Here is a 15,080-nt window from a genome sequence, read left to right as displayed (position 1 = left end):
AACGGCTGCAGTACTGCTGGCTTGTCCTCCCACAACGAGACTCCTCCACTTGCACCTGATCTCTGGCCAAACCTGATGGGAACGCCCATGTCAGCTCCCAGCGACCCCTGGTCAAAAGTTACAAGGGATTGATAGTTTGCTTAGAAAACAATTTCTGCAAAGATTATTTTTTTTGGTATTGCTTCTTTATTTGATATTGAGAGAGACAGACAGGAAAGGCATGGGAGAGAGAGGGGAAGACATGCAGCAAAGGGCCCTGTGCTTGACTCAAACCCGTGCCACTGCAGTAAGCCTTAATGGTGCTCCCGAGCTGTGTGTACATGTGCATTTACATTTTGCTAATGAAGATGCTATAAAGGTTGTTCATGTTTTAGTTTCTTTTACATTACATTACATTACATTACATGTCATTTATCTGATGCCTTTATCCAAAGCGACTTCCAATTAAGTGCTTTCAACCTTGAAGGTACAAACTCAAGACAATAAGTAGTACGTGCAAGTACATTAGCTTTAAATAAGCAAAACTACAAAGAGCCATATGAAAGTGCAGCTGTGAAAGTGCAGCTCTTCTGATTTGTTGTTTTTTTGTGTTGAGTGTGGAAAATGAAAAAAAAAAAATACTATTAAATGCAAGTAAAAAAGATATTAAGAGGAGCTGGGGACGAATAACTTCCCTGACACAGCACCACTGGGCAGTAACTGCTGAATAAAATAGAAAAACGTATATATTGAGAAGAAGGACAATGGGAAAAATTTACATTATACAAGACTCAAAACAGAAATATCTATAAGTAGCTAAAAATGAATCCACCAATAAGACTGCATGAATGATGGAAAAATGTGAATGTTCTTTGTTACCATAGTATTTAATGTTGCAAATATCTTAGCAATAAAGATTTAAGTTGGTAAAAAAGTCTGAAAATTGCTTCTACCTCTTCTTGGTGTCTAACATTACATTCTAATAAGTGTCTTGGAGGTGATTTTGACAATGGTTTTTCTGTTAATGCTAAGTTATTAAGGTTTAAAGATGGTTATGTTTAAGGGGTGTGTTTGCCCAAATTAAGGTTTTCATGGCCTGGATCTATCTACCTTAAACTCACCTGCAGCGGAGCAGTAGTGTCTGGTTAGTGTCAAGGACCAGCTGCCGGGTTTTCACATCCAGAATAGGAACGCTGTACTTCCCCTTTTGATCTTTGTCTGCAAAGAGGATGAAAATCAGAAGACATTTGTAGTGGCAACAACTCCATCACTAAACAAGTTGGAGTATGGGTAGATACTAGTAATTATAAGGGGATAAGGATTTATTCATCAACATATGGACATCTACAGAGCGGTCAGATGTCAAGATCAGCTTGTAAGACTTCATTACACAGTATTCTTTAGGGACATCTAGCAGGATGTTTATTTTCTGAAATGGGGGCTTGAGCACTGGGACTCCATTGAAGCAGAATGTTTATTAATAAACTCTTATGGCAAAATGTTGGATGCTTTTATATTAAATTCTAATCATATGATTGGGAGTCATGAATGGTCCAGGTCCCTTTGGGGTGACTCAGATCTATATGAGGTCACTTTCCAAGGAAATCCTGGAAGACAAAACACTTAACAACCAATAAATATCTCGGACAGTTCTTGTTAGCTCTGCCCATTACAAACCGGACTAAACCGGACTCTTGACTGATTGCAGAAACGGTCTTGGTGAGTCCCGGCTCGACAGCACGTACTCCATCCAGGGCCACAGTATCTGTGACCCCCTGCACATCTCCTCGCTCAGGCCACTTGACAACTTGTGTGGAAATGCGTAAGCAGTGTCCCTCTTGTTTATCAAATAAAGGCATTTCTCCACTCCATCGCTGAAGTTTATTAATGAGAGATAAAGACGACTGTCCGCCCTTCCTTCCTTCCAACAGCGGAAACATCATTCAGGGAAGTCCGTCCTTCACTGTGACTGCTTCTTACAGAGTGTGCAACACAGAGCTCAAAACACTCCTCAGAACACAACTGTCTCACCGCTCAGTAGTTAAATAATTTGTACAGCAGCAAGTTAGTTTATCACTAAAGTCCATTATTACCATTCATTGTCAGCATCATTGTTCCAAGTGGATTTCCCATTGAGCAGATGTAGCAATACTCACACTGCTAGCACTTCCTATACTATTTCCTTGGATTTCACAGTGTGTGAGTAGGCAAGACACACACACACACACACACACACACACACACACACACACACACACACACACACACACACACACACACACACACACACACACACACACACACACACACACACACACACACACACACACACACACACACACACACACACACACACGCGGCAGGGTGAGGGAACACAGAGAGGAAGTTAGGGATCTCCTCCAGGCCCTCTGGGGGCTTTTTCAACAAGCTGTAAAGTGAAATTTTCTACTTAAAAACATGAAAGTTTGGTTTTTTTGTTACTAAATGTCACATTTTAACCACAGAAATTGAAACACCCATCTTTTTTTTTTTTTTTTTTTTGCAGTTTTCCACACACTCACTCATCACCACTGGGGAAAATACCTTCAATACTTTATCAGGAATGTTGAAAGAAACACTTGATGACACAAATGTTAATGTTTAAATTATTTAAACAAAAGTGATTTTCAACACAGAATAAACATGCCCCTCAAGGCCGTTTTTGAAGAAAAAAAAAATTGGAAATAATTTCTAGAGAATTAATCTAATACCCTCAATTTTCTACAGTTTGATGTGATCATGCAACAAGTAAGCCGACTTATAGTAATAATAATTAAAATGTCAATAAATTGACAATATGTAAGTATTATGTCACATTTAGGTGTGCATTTTATATTGAGTGTTTTCTAAAAAATTCAAGGTGTCCATTCTATCAGATATTGTCATCTTTATAAAAGCTAATACGGTTGATTGTAATATCTTAACAATGGCAACAAGGACATTGGGATGGGTACAAACAAAGATGAATAAGTATCCATTTGAAATGCATATTAATGTATGATGATGTATGTTAATACTATCCTGGCATTCTCAACAGCCAATTATTATCATCATTATATATTTATTGCAGTAATTGCCCCCAAAATAGTTGTTGATTGACAGATCAGTACACTGACAAAATGCATATCAAAAATGAATATAATTAACGTTAGTTCCCTAAAATCTTGCCTAATTAAATTACACTAGGCCTTGCTGTGCCCTCAGCATGAGATAATTAGTGATACTTTGATTACTTTAATAAAAAAAAAATAACAGAGACAACATTCAAAACAATTATTTAAAAATAAATTAATAGTTAATAAGTTACAGATTAATATATCATTAAAATAGCAGGCTTTGTGTATGAAGTTGGTAACTTGATGTTAATTGTTGACGTTAATCATTAATCATTTTTTTCTTTTTTCTTTTGGCGACCAAAGACCAATAACACCAGAGGGCACATAAAAGCAACCTGTCGACTGTTTTCAGCAATAAGCACAGATTAACCCCGGTTCCTGGCCAATGGATATTTTCCTTCAGTCGGTCATGACCCCTCGTTCTTTTAAATCAGAGCTTTCATTAGACAAACTCATCAGTCTCAGGAAACAACGCCCTGCGTGTGTCCATTCAACCGAGGCCAAGCGCAAAAGAAGCCGGGCCACAGAGGTCCGCATTATCCAAACAAGTGTCCCGCAGGCTAGTGCTTATCTCCCTCACTGCACTCGGTGCTAATAGAGGTTTACAAGCAAAACAGCCTTATACACACGACCGCGCCGACGACTTAATTGACCAATAAATGAGCAGCCGCACCACAGCGCGCCACAATAAAGAGGCGCATTTGTGCATCTTTTGTTTAGTTTTTTTTTTCTTCAAAGAAAAGACTGAATGTTCTGCCTTGGGTATGGAAATAACATTATTTTTCAAAGAGCTTCAAGATGCCTTCTGACCCTGGAGGACCCTCAATGGGAAATAATATCCACCAAAAACTAGTGCGTAAAATGTAATTTTCTAAAGGTTACAACTAGTTTCCTTTTCAGTTTACAGCCGTTTGGAGTGGACTAACAAATAAAAACGCAATAAGAACTTTAAATAGACTAGCCAAACAAGTTATCAACACCAGCTCAAATGGTTACAGCAGGTGCTCTGTGCGGTGTTGCATCAACACGTGTAAACTTCTTACTCACCTTTTGCAAGAACACCATACAATCCACAAAGCAGGCAGATGGGGATAAAATTCATCATATCTGGTGACTCCGATGCAGCGAGCGGGTTTCAAATCTAAAATATGAAACCAGTTTTATTCCTGCTATTGGTTTTCCCCCTCCAGAGTAGACTTAAAACAGCGCAGCGCACTTGGCTGTGGCGCTCAGCGCTGATCGTCAGTGAACAGAGATGGTTGGTTTCCTGAGGATAGCTGCGGGAGATCACGCAACAGGACACCACGCTTGAACTCCAGTGCAACTTTTTCCCATCGTTTTGGATAGTGGCGCGGTTTTATACAGTTCCCACAGTGCAGCCACCGGATAGCGGACTTCCGTGACGTCCATTGACACACCCAAGGCGCGTAACAGCAGTCCCCTTTTAGGTCTCCCCAGTGGTCAATTGACCAGTGAGGTGTTAATGAAAGAAACGGTCCAAAATAACCCTTTCTTTTTGACATACTTTTAAACATGTTCACTTTAACATTACATTAACACTTCCTATCTAATAATCTGCAAATCTTATTTCCAGACTTGAATTAGGCACCATACCGAGAAGATGCGCAACTGGGCAGCTCTGTGCTTAAATCTTGTGTAGCCTACTCTCGGTTGGTGCACGGGATTATCAGCACGTAGGCATGGGGGTAAACGGGTGGTGTCCTCATCAACAACTTGACAGACATGTTTCTCACATTTCAAACTGCGATCTTTTTTAATTTTAATTTTTTTATCTCCGAAACGATAATAAACGAGTATTCTGCTTGGAAGAGCATACCACACATTACACAAACAGACAAATACTGATCTCACCACTTAGACAGGTAACCTTAGTTTAAAGGTGATTTCTTGCTCGCACCATAACGTCATCAGATAATGATTTATATAAAAGTACTGACTCCAAACTGCTGTACTGTACAGCTGAAGCAATAGAGATTTACCAGCCCAACATTAAATTAACAAAGGTAAATAAAGGCAAATTTCACTGTTGGACATGAAAAAAACCTGAAGAAATATAAATGTCATTACAAACGCAACAGTTTTTTGAGACCTGCTGCGTTGGAAATTGTGTCTTTAATGTAAAAGCATATCTGATATCATAAAACAATGATGCAAAATGTATGTTTTAAATCCTTTTGGTGTAAGGTGCATCATTCCCTCAGGACATAAAATGAACAATGATGCAGAATGGCCACCGGGTGGTGATGTGAGGGGCAGCAGGAGACACGGGAACATGCATGGGTGTCTGCATAGACAAAGATTGGTAAGGTTTTCTCCTGATAAACTTATTTGTTCCTTATGCCAGCATCAACTGCATCATGGTTGTTAGGGGAGCTGTTATCATGCTTTTCATGGAACATGAAGTGCAAAGGTGGCACCATAAAGATAAATTAAATCACAGTAAAAGTGAAATGCAAAATATATTATCACCTCCTACTGAGGGATTATTCACTTTTCTACAGTTACAGAATATATTGAACATAAGGATAAACTCATGATATACAAATGCACATACATACACATACAGCACAATAACAACTCTTAAACACATACAGTCGGTCATGAACACACATACAGTACATGGACGAATGTAGATAAGGGCAAAAATATACGGTTACATGTGTGTGGGGAGAGAACTCTTTCCACGTTCAATAAAAGGACTGTTGTGATTTTTGTCTGCAACACCTAACATGGTCACTATATCTGTAGTGAACAATGTAGCTGTGACAGGAATAAGAGGGTGGGTAGGAAAACAGGAAGTGATTGGCTACATTTACACGCACAGGATAAACTTGCTATTTGTTGTTCTTTGGCTTCATCTGTCCATTTGATTAAGGAGACGTAAGCCTTCGCTGTCAAAATTGTAGAGCCATAAATATTGACCCATAGTTCAGTCTACATTTGTGCAAACAGTGAAAACTAAAAGCTAATAAAATGTTTTTATTTTAAAGTATCATGTGAAATCTGCACAGGTTCAAAGTGAATTTAATAACCAGGTTAGTTACTGCATTTTGTGCATGTCAACATAGCCACTGTCAATGTTTGGAGATTGTAAGGGGAAGCTGGTTGATGTGGAGCAGGGATAATGCCCCTGCTGGTCATTGCCATGGACTCACTTCCAAAAACTGACTGAATGTGTTGTCATTCAATCATGACAACCATCTGAAGATGGTCTCCAAGTCTAAAACCATGGTCCTGTGTGTTAAGTCTTTTTCTTCATGTGAGTGTGGTGTTCAGTCACACCTGTCCTTTAGTCTGCTGATGGATCCAGTCAGTGAACCTGACCACCTGTGTGTAGACACCGGGACGGTTCTGCCTCGCACAGCCCTCACCCCAGCTCACAATCCCCGCCAGGAACCACCGCCTGCCTCGCTCCAGACACACCAACGGACCTCCTGAGTCACCCTGAGACCACAGACATGCACAGTGATACACATTCAGACAAAAAGATATGAAATTAAAGGACATAAACAAAATTTCAGAGCAGCTAAAGTTACTTTTCATAACAGAAAGTTCAAGACACGCAGAGAGAAATCCAATGAGAGAATATGTGAGCTACTTGAGCATAAGCAGTATTCTGCCACCAGCCGGTAGTTTCAGCACTTCTTTTATCTACTTCACAGATAGTTATAATTAATTTTTTTGACAAAGTGGGACCAGGGGGGCTCCGTAAATAAGCTACCTGGTAATTGCTGCTTACTGCTGAGATTTTTTATCACAAAAGATTGTTTCTTCTTAATATTTATGTTTATCAGAGATCAGGAGTGCCATGCCATCATGCACTGCAGTCAAACCAGCCGTCACTCGCATGGTTAAATCAGCCGATGCTACTACTGTTGTGCACCAATTATATAATAACATTTATGCGAAATGCAGTCAAGCAGCCCAGATCGAGCTGATGGGATACAGATAAAATGCTTGATTTTGTGTCTGTATGTAGCGTTAGGCTTTTGGTATCACAAAACAAAAATTGCAAGGATGGCCATCCTCGGCTTCTGTAAGTTTCCCTGTTACTGTGCTAATTCATATGTTTGATCTAAATGTTGTTTATGGTATCTAATCTTTTTGATATGTAATTACAATTGATACATTTGTTGTCCAATAATGTTTTCACAGTTTCACATTGGCCAACTTTAGTCTTCAACCTGTATTGGAAGTAGTAATGCAGAAGACGTAGAGCATAAAGACCAAGCAAAATATGAATGTCTTAATTGTTCTGATTGCAGACACATTATGTTGTGGTTAGAGAGAAACTTTGGGAAATCAAACTGAAATTGAATTCACTGAGGCAAGTTATTTTTCCAAAAATTCGTACTTGTGCAAAGACACACCAACAGTGATGCACACACTCACCTGGCAGGCGTCCACCCCTCCCTGCAGGTTCCCAGCGCACAGCATCCTGGGAGTGACAGCCTCATCATACAGCTTGTTACAAGTGTTCCTGTTGATGATCTTCACTGAGGCTTCTTGTAAGCGAGAGGCCAGTTCACCTATAATTAAAACACACATAAAATGGAAACATCATGTGGTATTATGAAACATTTGACCATGCCATGATGCTTGTCTATATTGTCCGCAATCTACGTTTGTTTCAAAACAAACTTTAGGTCTTACCGTCCTCCATGAGTACCCCCCAGCCTGTGACGTAGCAGTTGGTCCCCGTCGTGAAGGTGTGTGAGGGCGCGGGGACGCACACGGGCTGCACCAAGTCATTAAAGAAGACAGGAGCACTGAGCTCGAGAAGTGCGATGTCGTAGTCAGAGGTAAACTGGTCATACTGTGGGTGGAGGAGGATCCGGCGTATTGGTCTGGTGGCTGCGCCGTTGTTCCCCGTATTCATCACACGCATTCCCATGTAGGCCCGCCATGCACGGGCATCTGAGTATCTGCAGACACAACATGCATGAAGACATCACACATGAATTATGGTTAACATAATGAGCCTTCCAGGTGTCTTTTTTACTTAATGGCATCTGAGTCCTGGAAGCAGTGAGCAGCAGAGATGAGCCAGCGGTTGGCGACCAGTGTGGCTCCACATACGTGGCCGTAGCGATCCATCTGGAGGCTGACCTGCCATGGCCACGACCCAGCCACAGCATCAGAGCCACCCACTATCTTAGTACGCTTCCTGGGCCTGGTGCCACAGCCTGGGACACACAGGGAGACAGAGGAGGAGACAAAAATCATGATAGAAATTTTGAGCATTTTCAGTTTTTAGTCACAATTACAGGAGAATAAGGTTGAGTTTTGTGAGTGAGAATTTACCACAGCGCAGTTCATCAGAGCCGTCTACGCAGTCTTTGACTCCATCACACTCAGGGTTAACCTTACTTAGACACTTTCCGTTGGCACATTTGTATGAGGATGAGGAGCAGCCTTTAAGGTCTAAAGAGAAGGAATGACATCATTAGGCAGTGTGAAACAAATGGCACTTAAAATAAAGAGAAATGTACTTATAAATACAACATATTGCAATAAAATACACTTAAATTGATCAGTCAGTGTAACCAGTGTTGTCTGATGTCATGAAAACTCACACGCTCTGGTACAGTTGAGTTCATCGCTGCGGTCTTTGCAGTCAATAACACCATCACACACTGAAGACTTTGGCAAACAGACATTGTTGGGACACACATGGTAACATTTACCTGTTGGAAACAAACACATATGTTTTAATCATCAAACTACGAACAAGCACATGCATGTGTTGAGACGGTGACAGTCTACTCACCACAGGCACCCTCTTCACTGCTGTCTGCACAGCTGCTCTGGCTCACACACTGGCTGCTTTGAGGCTTACACTGGCCATTCCTACACAGCACTTCACCTGGCCTGCAGGATGCTACATGTTTTACACATATGTGCAAAACATGCACATAGAAACACACAAACGCATACCAATCTGAGTGTAGCACAAAGGTCATGTCTTTCAGATTAACTGTTAAGAATAAAAGACTGTGTGGGTCAAGTGAACAGCCCTTTTGTATCTACAATAGTGTCTTCAGGCAACAGACTTACAGCATTTAGCCTCATCTCGTCCATCTAAGCAGTCTTTTACTCCATCACACACCTTCCTCAGAGGGATGCAGCGTCCATCTCCACAGCGAAAATGCCGAGGACAGGCTGGAGATAGGCAGGGATGAAACTCAAATGTACTCTCTGGAATTACAATTTTGCCATAGATGTGGATATGTGACCCTAAGTACACTAGTTTGAAATGTAAGCTTAGGAAACAAAAAAAACCTGTGTTCCTTCAGAATTACACACTGTATCAGTAGGCTCTAAGCAAATTACAGTGAGAGAGGGCTACTTATTTGAAAGCGTCAGATTTGACTTACTACCCTCTGGAGAGAAGGCTCGGTAGAGCAAGTAGAAGCCCTTGTGAGTGAGAGATTCGTCCGAATGGAAGTGGAGGGAGAGAGGAGAGGAGTAGACTCGCTTTTTGCTGATGTCTGACACCGGATTACACAGTCTTGATGCAGAAGAGCAAAAAAGTAAGGAATTTTACTTTTTACTCATATGCAGCCACAAAAACATGGAATGTCAAACAATTATGAGATAATGAGATAATGTCACTTACAGCAAGTGTAAAAAAAATGTTTTTATATGATTGATGAAAATGCTAATCCTAACCCTTACTGATGGGCAACAAAGTTCAGTTACACAACTCACTTGACCCCTCCGATGTCCAGCCAGTCTTTTTCACAGCCGTCTGATGACGAGGAATCCTGAATGTCTATCGTCACGATCGTCATGGAGATCAGGTATCCTGGCAACGGCGCCTGATAAAGTAACCAAAGATGACTAAGAAGAAAGCGCTCACCTGCTGGAATGTGGACAGGCCAAATGACAAAGGGATGATTCACCCTTTCCCTCTCTTACATTCCACTTTCTCTTTCTTATTCCACTGTTAACACTCACACTCACACGTATGTAAGAGAGATTATTATGATTATTATTATTATTATTATTATTGTGTATGCATACACTCACCCGAAGTGTCCAGGTGCAGTCTATGTTAGGAGGATAATAGGAAGGGTAGTAGGGAGAGGAAATAGAGCCGTTCCAGGAGGAAATCGACCCTCCACAACCTGCAGGGGGAGATGGTGACACAGTGAAGTGCACAGAATATACAACAGAGTTAAGTCCCTCCCCTTCCAAGGCAACTTCGCTCTACATATGCTAATCAGTGGAAATAAATCATTCCAGCACGAATGTGAACATATCACACAAGATTTGTAGAACTTAGACAGTGCTGCGCACGCTTTTGTCTGTTTTGTGAGAGCACTCAAACCTGCTTTTGGGATGGCCTGGAAGTAAGCTTTGAAGATTGCTCCATCCCGCTGTCTGCTGAAGGAGAAGGTGACCAACATCACATTTCCAGAGGATGTCAGCTTCATAACAGGGGATGAACCCGAAATAGGCAGCCCACACCACCTGCGACAGGTAAATGGATCCAGGATATGTATATATACAATGTATAAATGAGACATATCAGAAACAGTTATTTTGGCCGAGTCAGTGTAAACACACACAGGAAATTTTACTCCGGCTTTTTGTCGCTCTCTAAGTTCATACACAGAAATACACATAACAGCTAAAAACACAAGGACAACAAAGCTGAATAAGGTGAACAAAAACATTTGACTATGATGTACAGATATATGTTGGTACATAAAAAAGTGTATAATATACATATACACATTCATATGCATACACATATGTACATAAATTCACACATATATTACAGAGATGAGCTCAGTGCAGCACCAGAGAAAAAACTAATAATTTACCGTGCGATGATCTTGTTCTGTAATGGAAGTAAGAAGTCGTAAGCAGAGAGCTTGTGGGCAGTGCAGCTTCCTGGCGTGGCACCATGCAGGGTGAGGATGACCAGTCGGACCACATGACCTGACGGCACGCGAAGACGCCACTGGTAGTACGGCTTCTTGGGATTGACAAGGCTCAGGGTGCGGTTGTTGCCATATTTGGCATAGAGGTCAAAGGACATCGCTAGATAGAGAAAGGGATGGAAATATTTACAAGATGGATGAAGTCTAGTGCACCTTTCCCTGTCCTGTCAGCAGACCTAGCATTCAGGCCTTGAAAGCTGCATTAATGGCAACCATAAAAGTTGTGAATAACACTTTTTCTCAGATTTGTGTTGTTTTAGAAACCAGATCTTTACGTTTTGTAACATAACTTCGGACGTATGCTCTCCTCACCTTGGAAGCCAAGCTGCCACTTCCCACTCTGGATGCTGTTTGGATTCTTACTCTTGTCTGATTTTTCTTCTGATTCAAAGTCATCAGGGTCCAAACCTACATACACAATACACACACAGCAGATCAACATCCAGTCAACATACTCTTGAAATTCAGTATCACTCTACAGCAATGCACAGATAGAAATCCATAATTAATGCTTATTTATATAATTAAGTCCAACTGATAAAACATGGGTAAAATATTTATAAAGCAGTTACAAAGCGTTAATTAGTGTTTCTATTTGATGTGAGGCTGTGTTAAGCATTTGTGGAGTTTTTAAATGTATGTATGATTCTGTTTCTATTTATTAGTAGTTATTGTATAGTGTAATATATGTTAATATATGCATATTGATGAAACTACAGAGCCCAAAAGGTTTAGACAAAAACCTACACATGTGCATATGTGTGTGGTTAATATGTACTGCACAGTGAGAGTTTCTACCCAGCAGGTGGAGCATGTCGTCATCTTGCTCCATGTAATAGCGCTGCTCGTTGCGGCTGTCCCGCAGCACCTTGTTGCTGCCAGGAAGCCTGCGCTGCAGCCTCTCTGGGCCGGACCTCCGGATCGCCAATGCAACGTCGTCCGGGGCGGAGAATTTACTCCAGTAGAAGACATTGAGCCCTTCCGCTCCTTCACTGTCACACAAAGGGTTTACAATGTTGCTATTCTGCAGGGGACATACAGCTGAGTATGTTGTTGTCATGCATGTCCCTTTTATGTATGAACTGCTGCACATTTAGTTTAATCAGTAAGCTTTTTGTTGGTGCATCATACCTAAAAGCAGTAATTCCTGAGTGCAGGTAGTAAGAACTCCACGGCGAGGAATCGTAGAGTTCTGAGAACTGTTTTCAAAAAAATACAAAAAGGGAAAAAAGGAGGGTTGACCACATATTGTAAACTACAGTACTGTAGGTCTGACATCAGAGCAGTGCCAGTGAGGTCATTTTTCTTGTGTAAGCAACACATGAACACACCTGTTCGAACATGCAGCCAGAGTTCAACCACAGCATTAAGCATTGTTTTTGTGCGTGTGTGTGTGTGTGTGTGTGTGTGTGTGTGTGTGTGTACGTTGACTTTGAGCAGCACAGAGCTCCATTGTGTCTCTACCTGGTGGCCGTGTAGAGGTAGAACCCTGGGTAGTATGGACTCCTGGCCTTGAGTTCACCTGTTCTTTAATGAACAGATGGGCAGATACTATAACCATTTAACAAGTCTGCTAACTGACCCTGATTAAAAGGAGTATTACACTATGTCAGTGTAGATTTTCAGGGATTTACACCTACCAATTCGCCATTTCTCCACTGCTCAGCAAGAATGTTCAGCCATGCTCCAATATCCAAATTCCCCTTCTTATATCTCTGTCCAGCCCCCAATCCCTCTGTCATCCCAGCCTGCCCTACTGCCCTGTCTCTCCCTCTCAACCCCAGCGTCAAACTGAGGTTCACCTCCTCTCTGTAGTGTACGGCACACAGAGTGGCTGATTGTGTGAAAGGTACACAGACAATGTTTTTATTGAAGGCCTGCTCTTCCTCTCACTCTCGCTGCCTGGGCCTAGCTGGTCTCACAAATGCCAGGCTTGTCCTCAGCCCTGAAAGGGGCCTGTCCCTGGGGGTCTCGGGAACTCGCACACACACTGTGCTCAGCTCCCGTTTCAGCTTTACATTTAACACCACCAGAAAGAGACAGAGAGAGGGACAGAGGAGAGAAAAGTGGTGTGCAAAAAAAGAAAGGAAAAAAAAAAGGAGGACAAAAGTGATAAAAAGGAAAGCAAACAAATAAGAATGCAAAGACAGACAACAAATTAGGATGATGGGAAGGAGAAACGGGGCAGCAGAAAAGACACTAGTAGCTGCTGTAGTCAACCATATCAAGTAAGAGCAGCAAGATCAGGCCTGAGCGGGAAGGTCAAGCAGGGCTCTAAAGTGTCATTCACTGACGGACAAGTCCATCGTTCCACTTACATAATGGTTCAAAGCCTGAGCCTGCAGGCGGAACTGAGGGGAGGTGGAGTTAGTCAGCTCTGAGGAGAAGCTCAGGTTTGGGAACTCCAGGCTGCCACCAAGGAAGAACACTGAGGAGGGCGGAGCTGGAGAGAAGGAGGTAGAGATTTGAGACAGGTGCAATTGTGTGACTGTAGATGTAAGTCAAAATAAACACATTTTAAGGACAGGAGACACCAAAGCAGGTCTGTACTCACATGTAAAGAAGTGGAGAGTCAGTGCAATGGCAGCAGCGAAGGGAAAGAAAGGCAGGACACCTAACATCCATCTCCTCCAGGAGCCACAGGCTGGAGCTCGCCCCCCCTCTATCTTCTGCTCTGCCTGATTCTTAGGCTTCGTGGGGGGGCTCAGTGACTGGGTGGGCTCCTTCAACTGCCCCTCTCCCTTCCAGAGACAAGGACATGACTCAAATATCATACCAGCGTTTCAAGTTGCTTCTAATTGTTGGCATTTTATTCTTATGTGACCACAGCAATAAAAAAAATGCAGCCTGTCTGCCAAAATCACTGGGACATTGATTTAATGGCGGAGCAGACACTGATTTAGGGAGAGTAACGGTGAACATCTTTGAGCTGAAAGGATCTCCTAAAACATTTAAGGGGTTGGCAGGATTCCCCGGGGGAGCAGACAAAGCGTGGCTGGACGAGTCTGCTTTCCCACGGCCTGGCCCTGCGGTGTCAGCACTCAATCAAGTGGCTCACCCAGATATGGACATTCATGAGAAAAACACCCACATACCCATAGAGACGGATTTTTGCAATTAAGATGAACCATGGCTGACTCGGTTTGATAGGTTCTGATTATTATGCATCCTTCAGGTATTGCAATGAAAAAAACAAAGTTAAATAAACAAACTCATTTCGCCATATATACATACAGAATATATTCAGAAAATAGTTCCCAAGTCCCTCTTGGCACAACCGTCGTTTTACGCGCAATGAAAAGAGCACAGTGGAGGCTTACCTGTGCGGTGCAGCCTGAATGTCCATGCCCAGAGACGCAGTACACTTCGCAAGTTTTGCTTTTGGGGAGAGTCCTCATAGCACTGTCCCGTTTAGCTCCGGAGAGGCGATATGCAACAATACCTCATAGAAACGATGGAGAGAGAGGAAACCCCCGCTGTCGCTTTCTTTGAAAAAAGCGCAGAAATCCGACCTGAGCGGCTCGGATGCAGCGGGCATTCACCGCCTCCCGTTTACCTGAACGGGGCGGCAGGTGTCACACGGAGCCCCAGAATGCAGTGCGGGGACAATGGGAGCACTATGAAAGGATACAATCCGCACAACCGTCCGTGCGACAGATATTGTGGGGAAACTTCCTCGCTGTGTATGCGGGAGTAAAGCTAGGAGGGACAAAGGGGTGCTTGAGGGAAACGTGTGCGAGGTATTACAATTGGAGTTTGGCTGCTGTGCCTTTGGATGCTGGGGGGGGGGGGGAGGGGGGGGCAGGACAGAACCTGCAATTACAAATTTTGGCACAAAGGCTGTAACAGGACATAACATGCTCTTAGGCTTTAGTCCCAGACTTGGATGGAGGAATAGAAGATACCTGAAGAGAGTTAAAATATTTCAAGGCACTTTTCCTGCTTGCCCTTTACTGATATTACAAATAGCTAT

The 15,080-nt window shown here is 42.4% G+C and overlaps 2 protein-coding genes across 5 annotated transcripts in view; both read right to left on the bottom strand.

Annotated features, from left to right (window-relative positions):
* flt1 (fms related receptor tyrosine kinase 1) overlaps positions 1-4,478 on the bottom strand; it is a 39,422-nt gene extending 34,944 nt beyond the window's left edge. For 2 of the 3 annotated variants that reach the window (XM_028569622.1, XM_028569624.1), the window contains exons 1-3: positions 4,182-4,478; positions 1,101-1,197; positions 1-107 (exon numbers count right to left, since the gene is read on the bottom strand). The exon at positions 1-107 is cut by the window's left edge and continues 99 nt beyond it. In XM_028569622.1, the coding sequence (XP_028425423.1) occupies positions 1-107; positions 1,101-1,197; positions 4,182-4,239 (262 nt within the window). In that variant the 5' untranslated portion in view covers positions 4,240-4,478. Of the gene's footprint in view, positions 108-1,100; positions 1,198-4,181 lie in introns of those variants that run through there. The other variant, XM_028569623.1, reaches the window with a different exon arrangement.
* A 795-nt stretch (positions 4,479-5,273) lies between these two features.
* LOC114549166 (suppressor of tumorigenicity 14 protein homolog) lies at positions 5,274-14,789 on the bottom strand. 2 transcript variants are annotated; one of them, XM_028569379.1, is made up of 19 exons: positions 14,428-14,789; positions 13,662-13,848; positions 13,426-13,550; positions 12,239-12,306; positions 11,906-12,099; positions 11,420-11,515; positions 10,988-11,207; positions 10,489-10,631; positions 10,188-10,285; positions 9,867-9,976; positions 9,533-9,666; positions 9,213-9,317; positions 8,926-9,036; positions 8,732-8,842; positions 8,460-8,579; positions 8,158-8,341; positions 7,809-8,080; positions 7,548-7,684; positions 5,274-6,599 (listed from the first exon to the last, which is right to left on the bottom strand). In XM_028569379.1, exons 1-19 carry the CDS (start codon positions 14,503-14,505, stop codon positions 6,432-6,434), a joined length of 2,661 nt encoding a protein of 886 aa, XP_028425180.1. In that variant the 5' UTR covers positions 14,506-14,789; the 3' UTR covers positions 5,274-6,431. The 2 variants fall into 2 exon arrangements, with proteins under 2 accessions (XP_028425180.1, XP_028425181.1); XM_028569380.1 differs by having other exon boundaries at positions 9,536-9,666.
* Between the last annotated feature and the right edge of the window lie 291 nt (positions 14,790-15,080).

This window comes from Perca flavescens, chromosome 22 (assembly GCF_004354835.1).
Source record: "Perca flavescens isolate YP-PL-M2 chromosome 22, PFLA_1.0, whole genome shotgun sequence".
NCBI lineage: Eukaryota > Metazoa > Chordata > Actinopteri > Perciformes > Percidae > Perca > Perca flavescens.
Note: the sequence above shows the minus strand (reverse complement) of the source record. Positions and strands in the feature narration are given on the sequence as shown.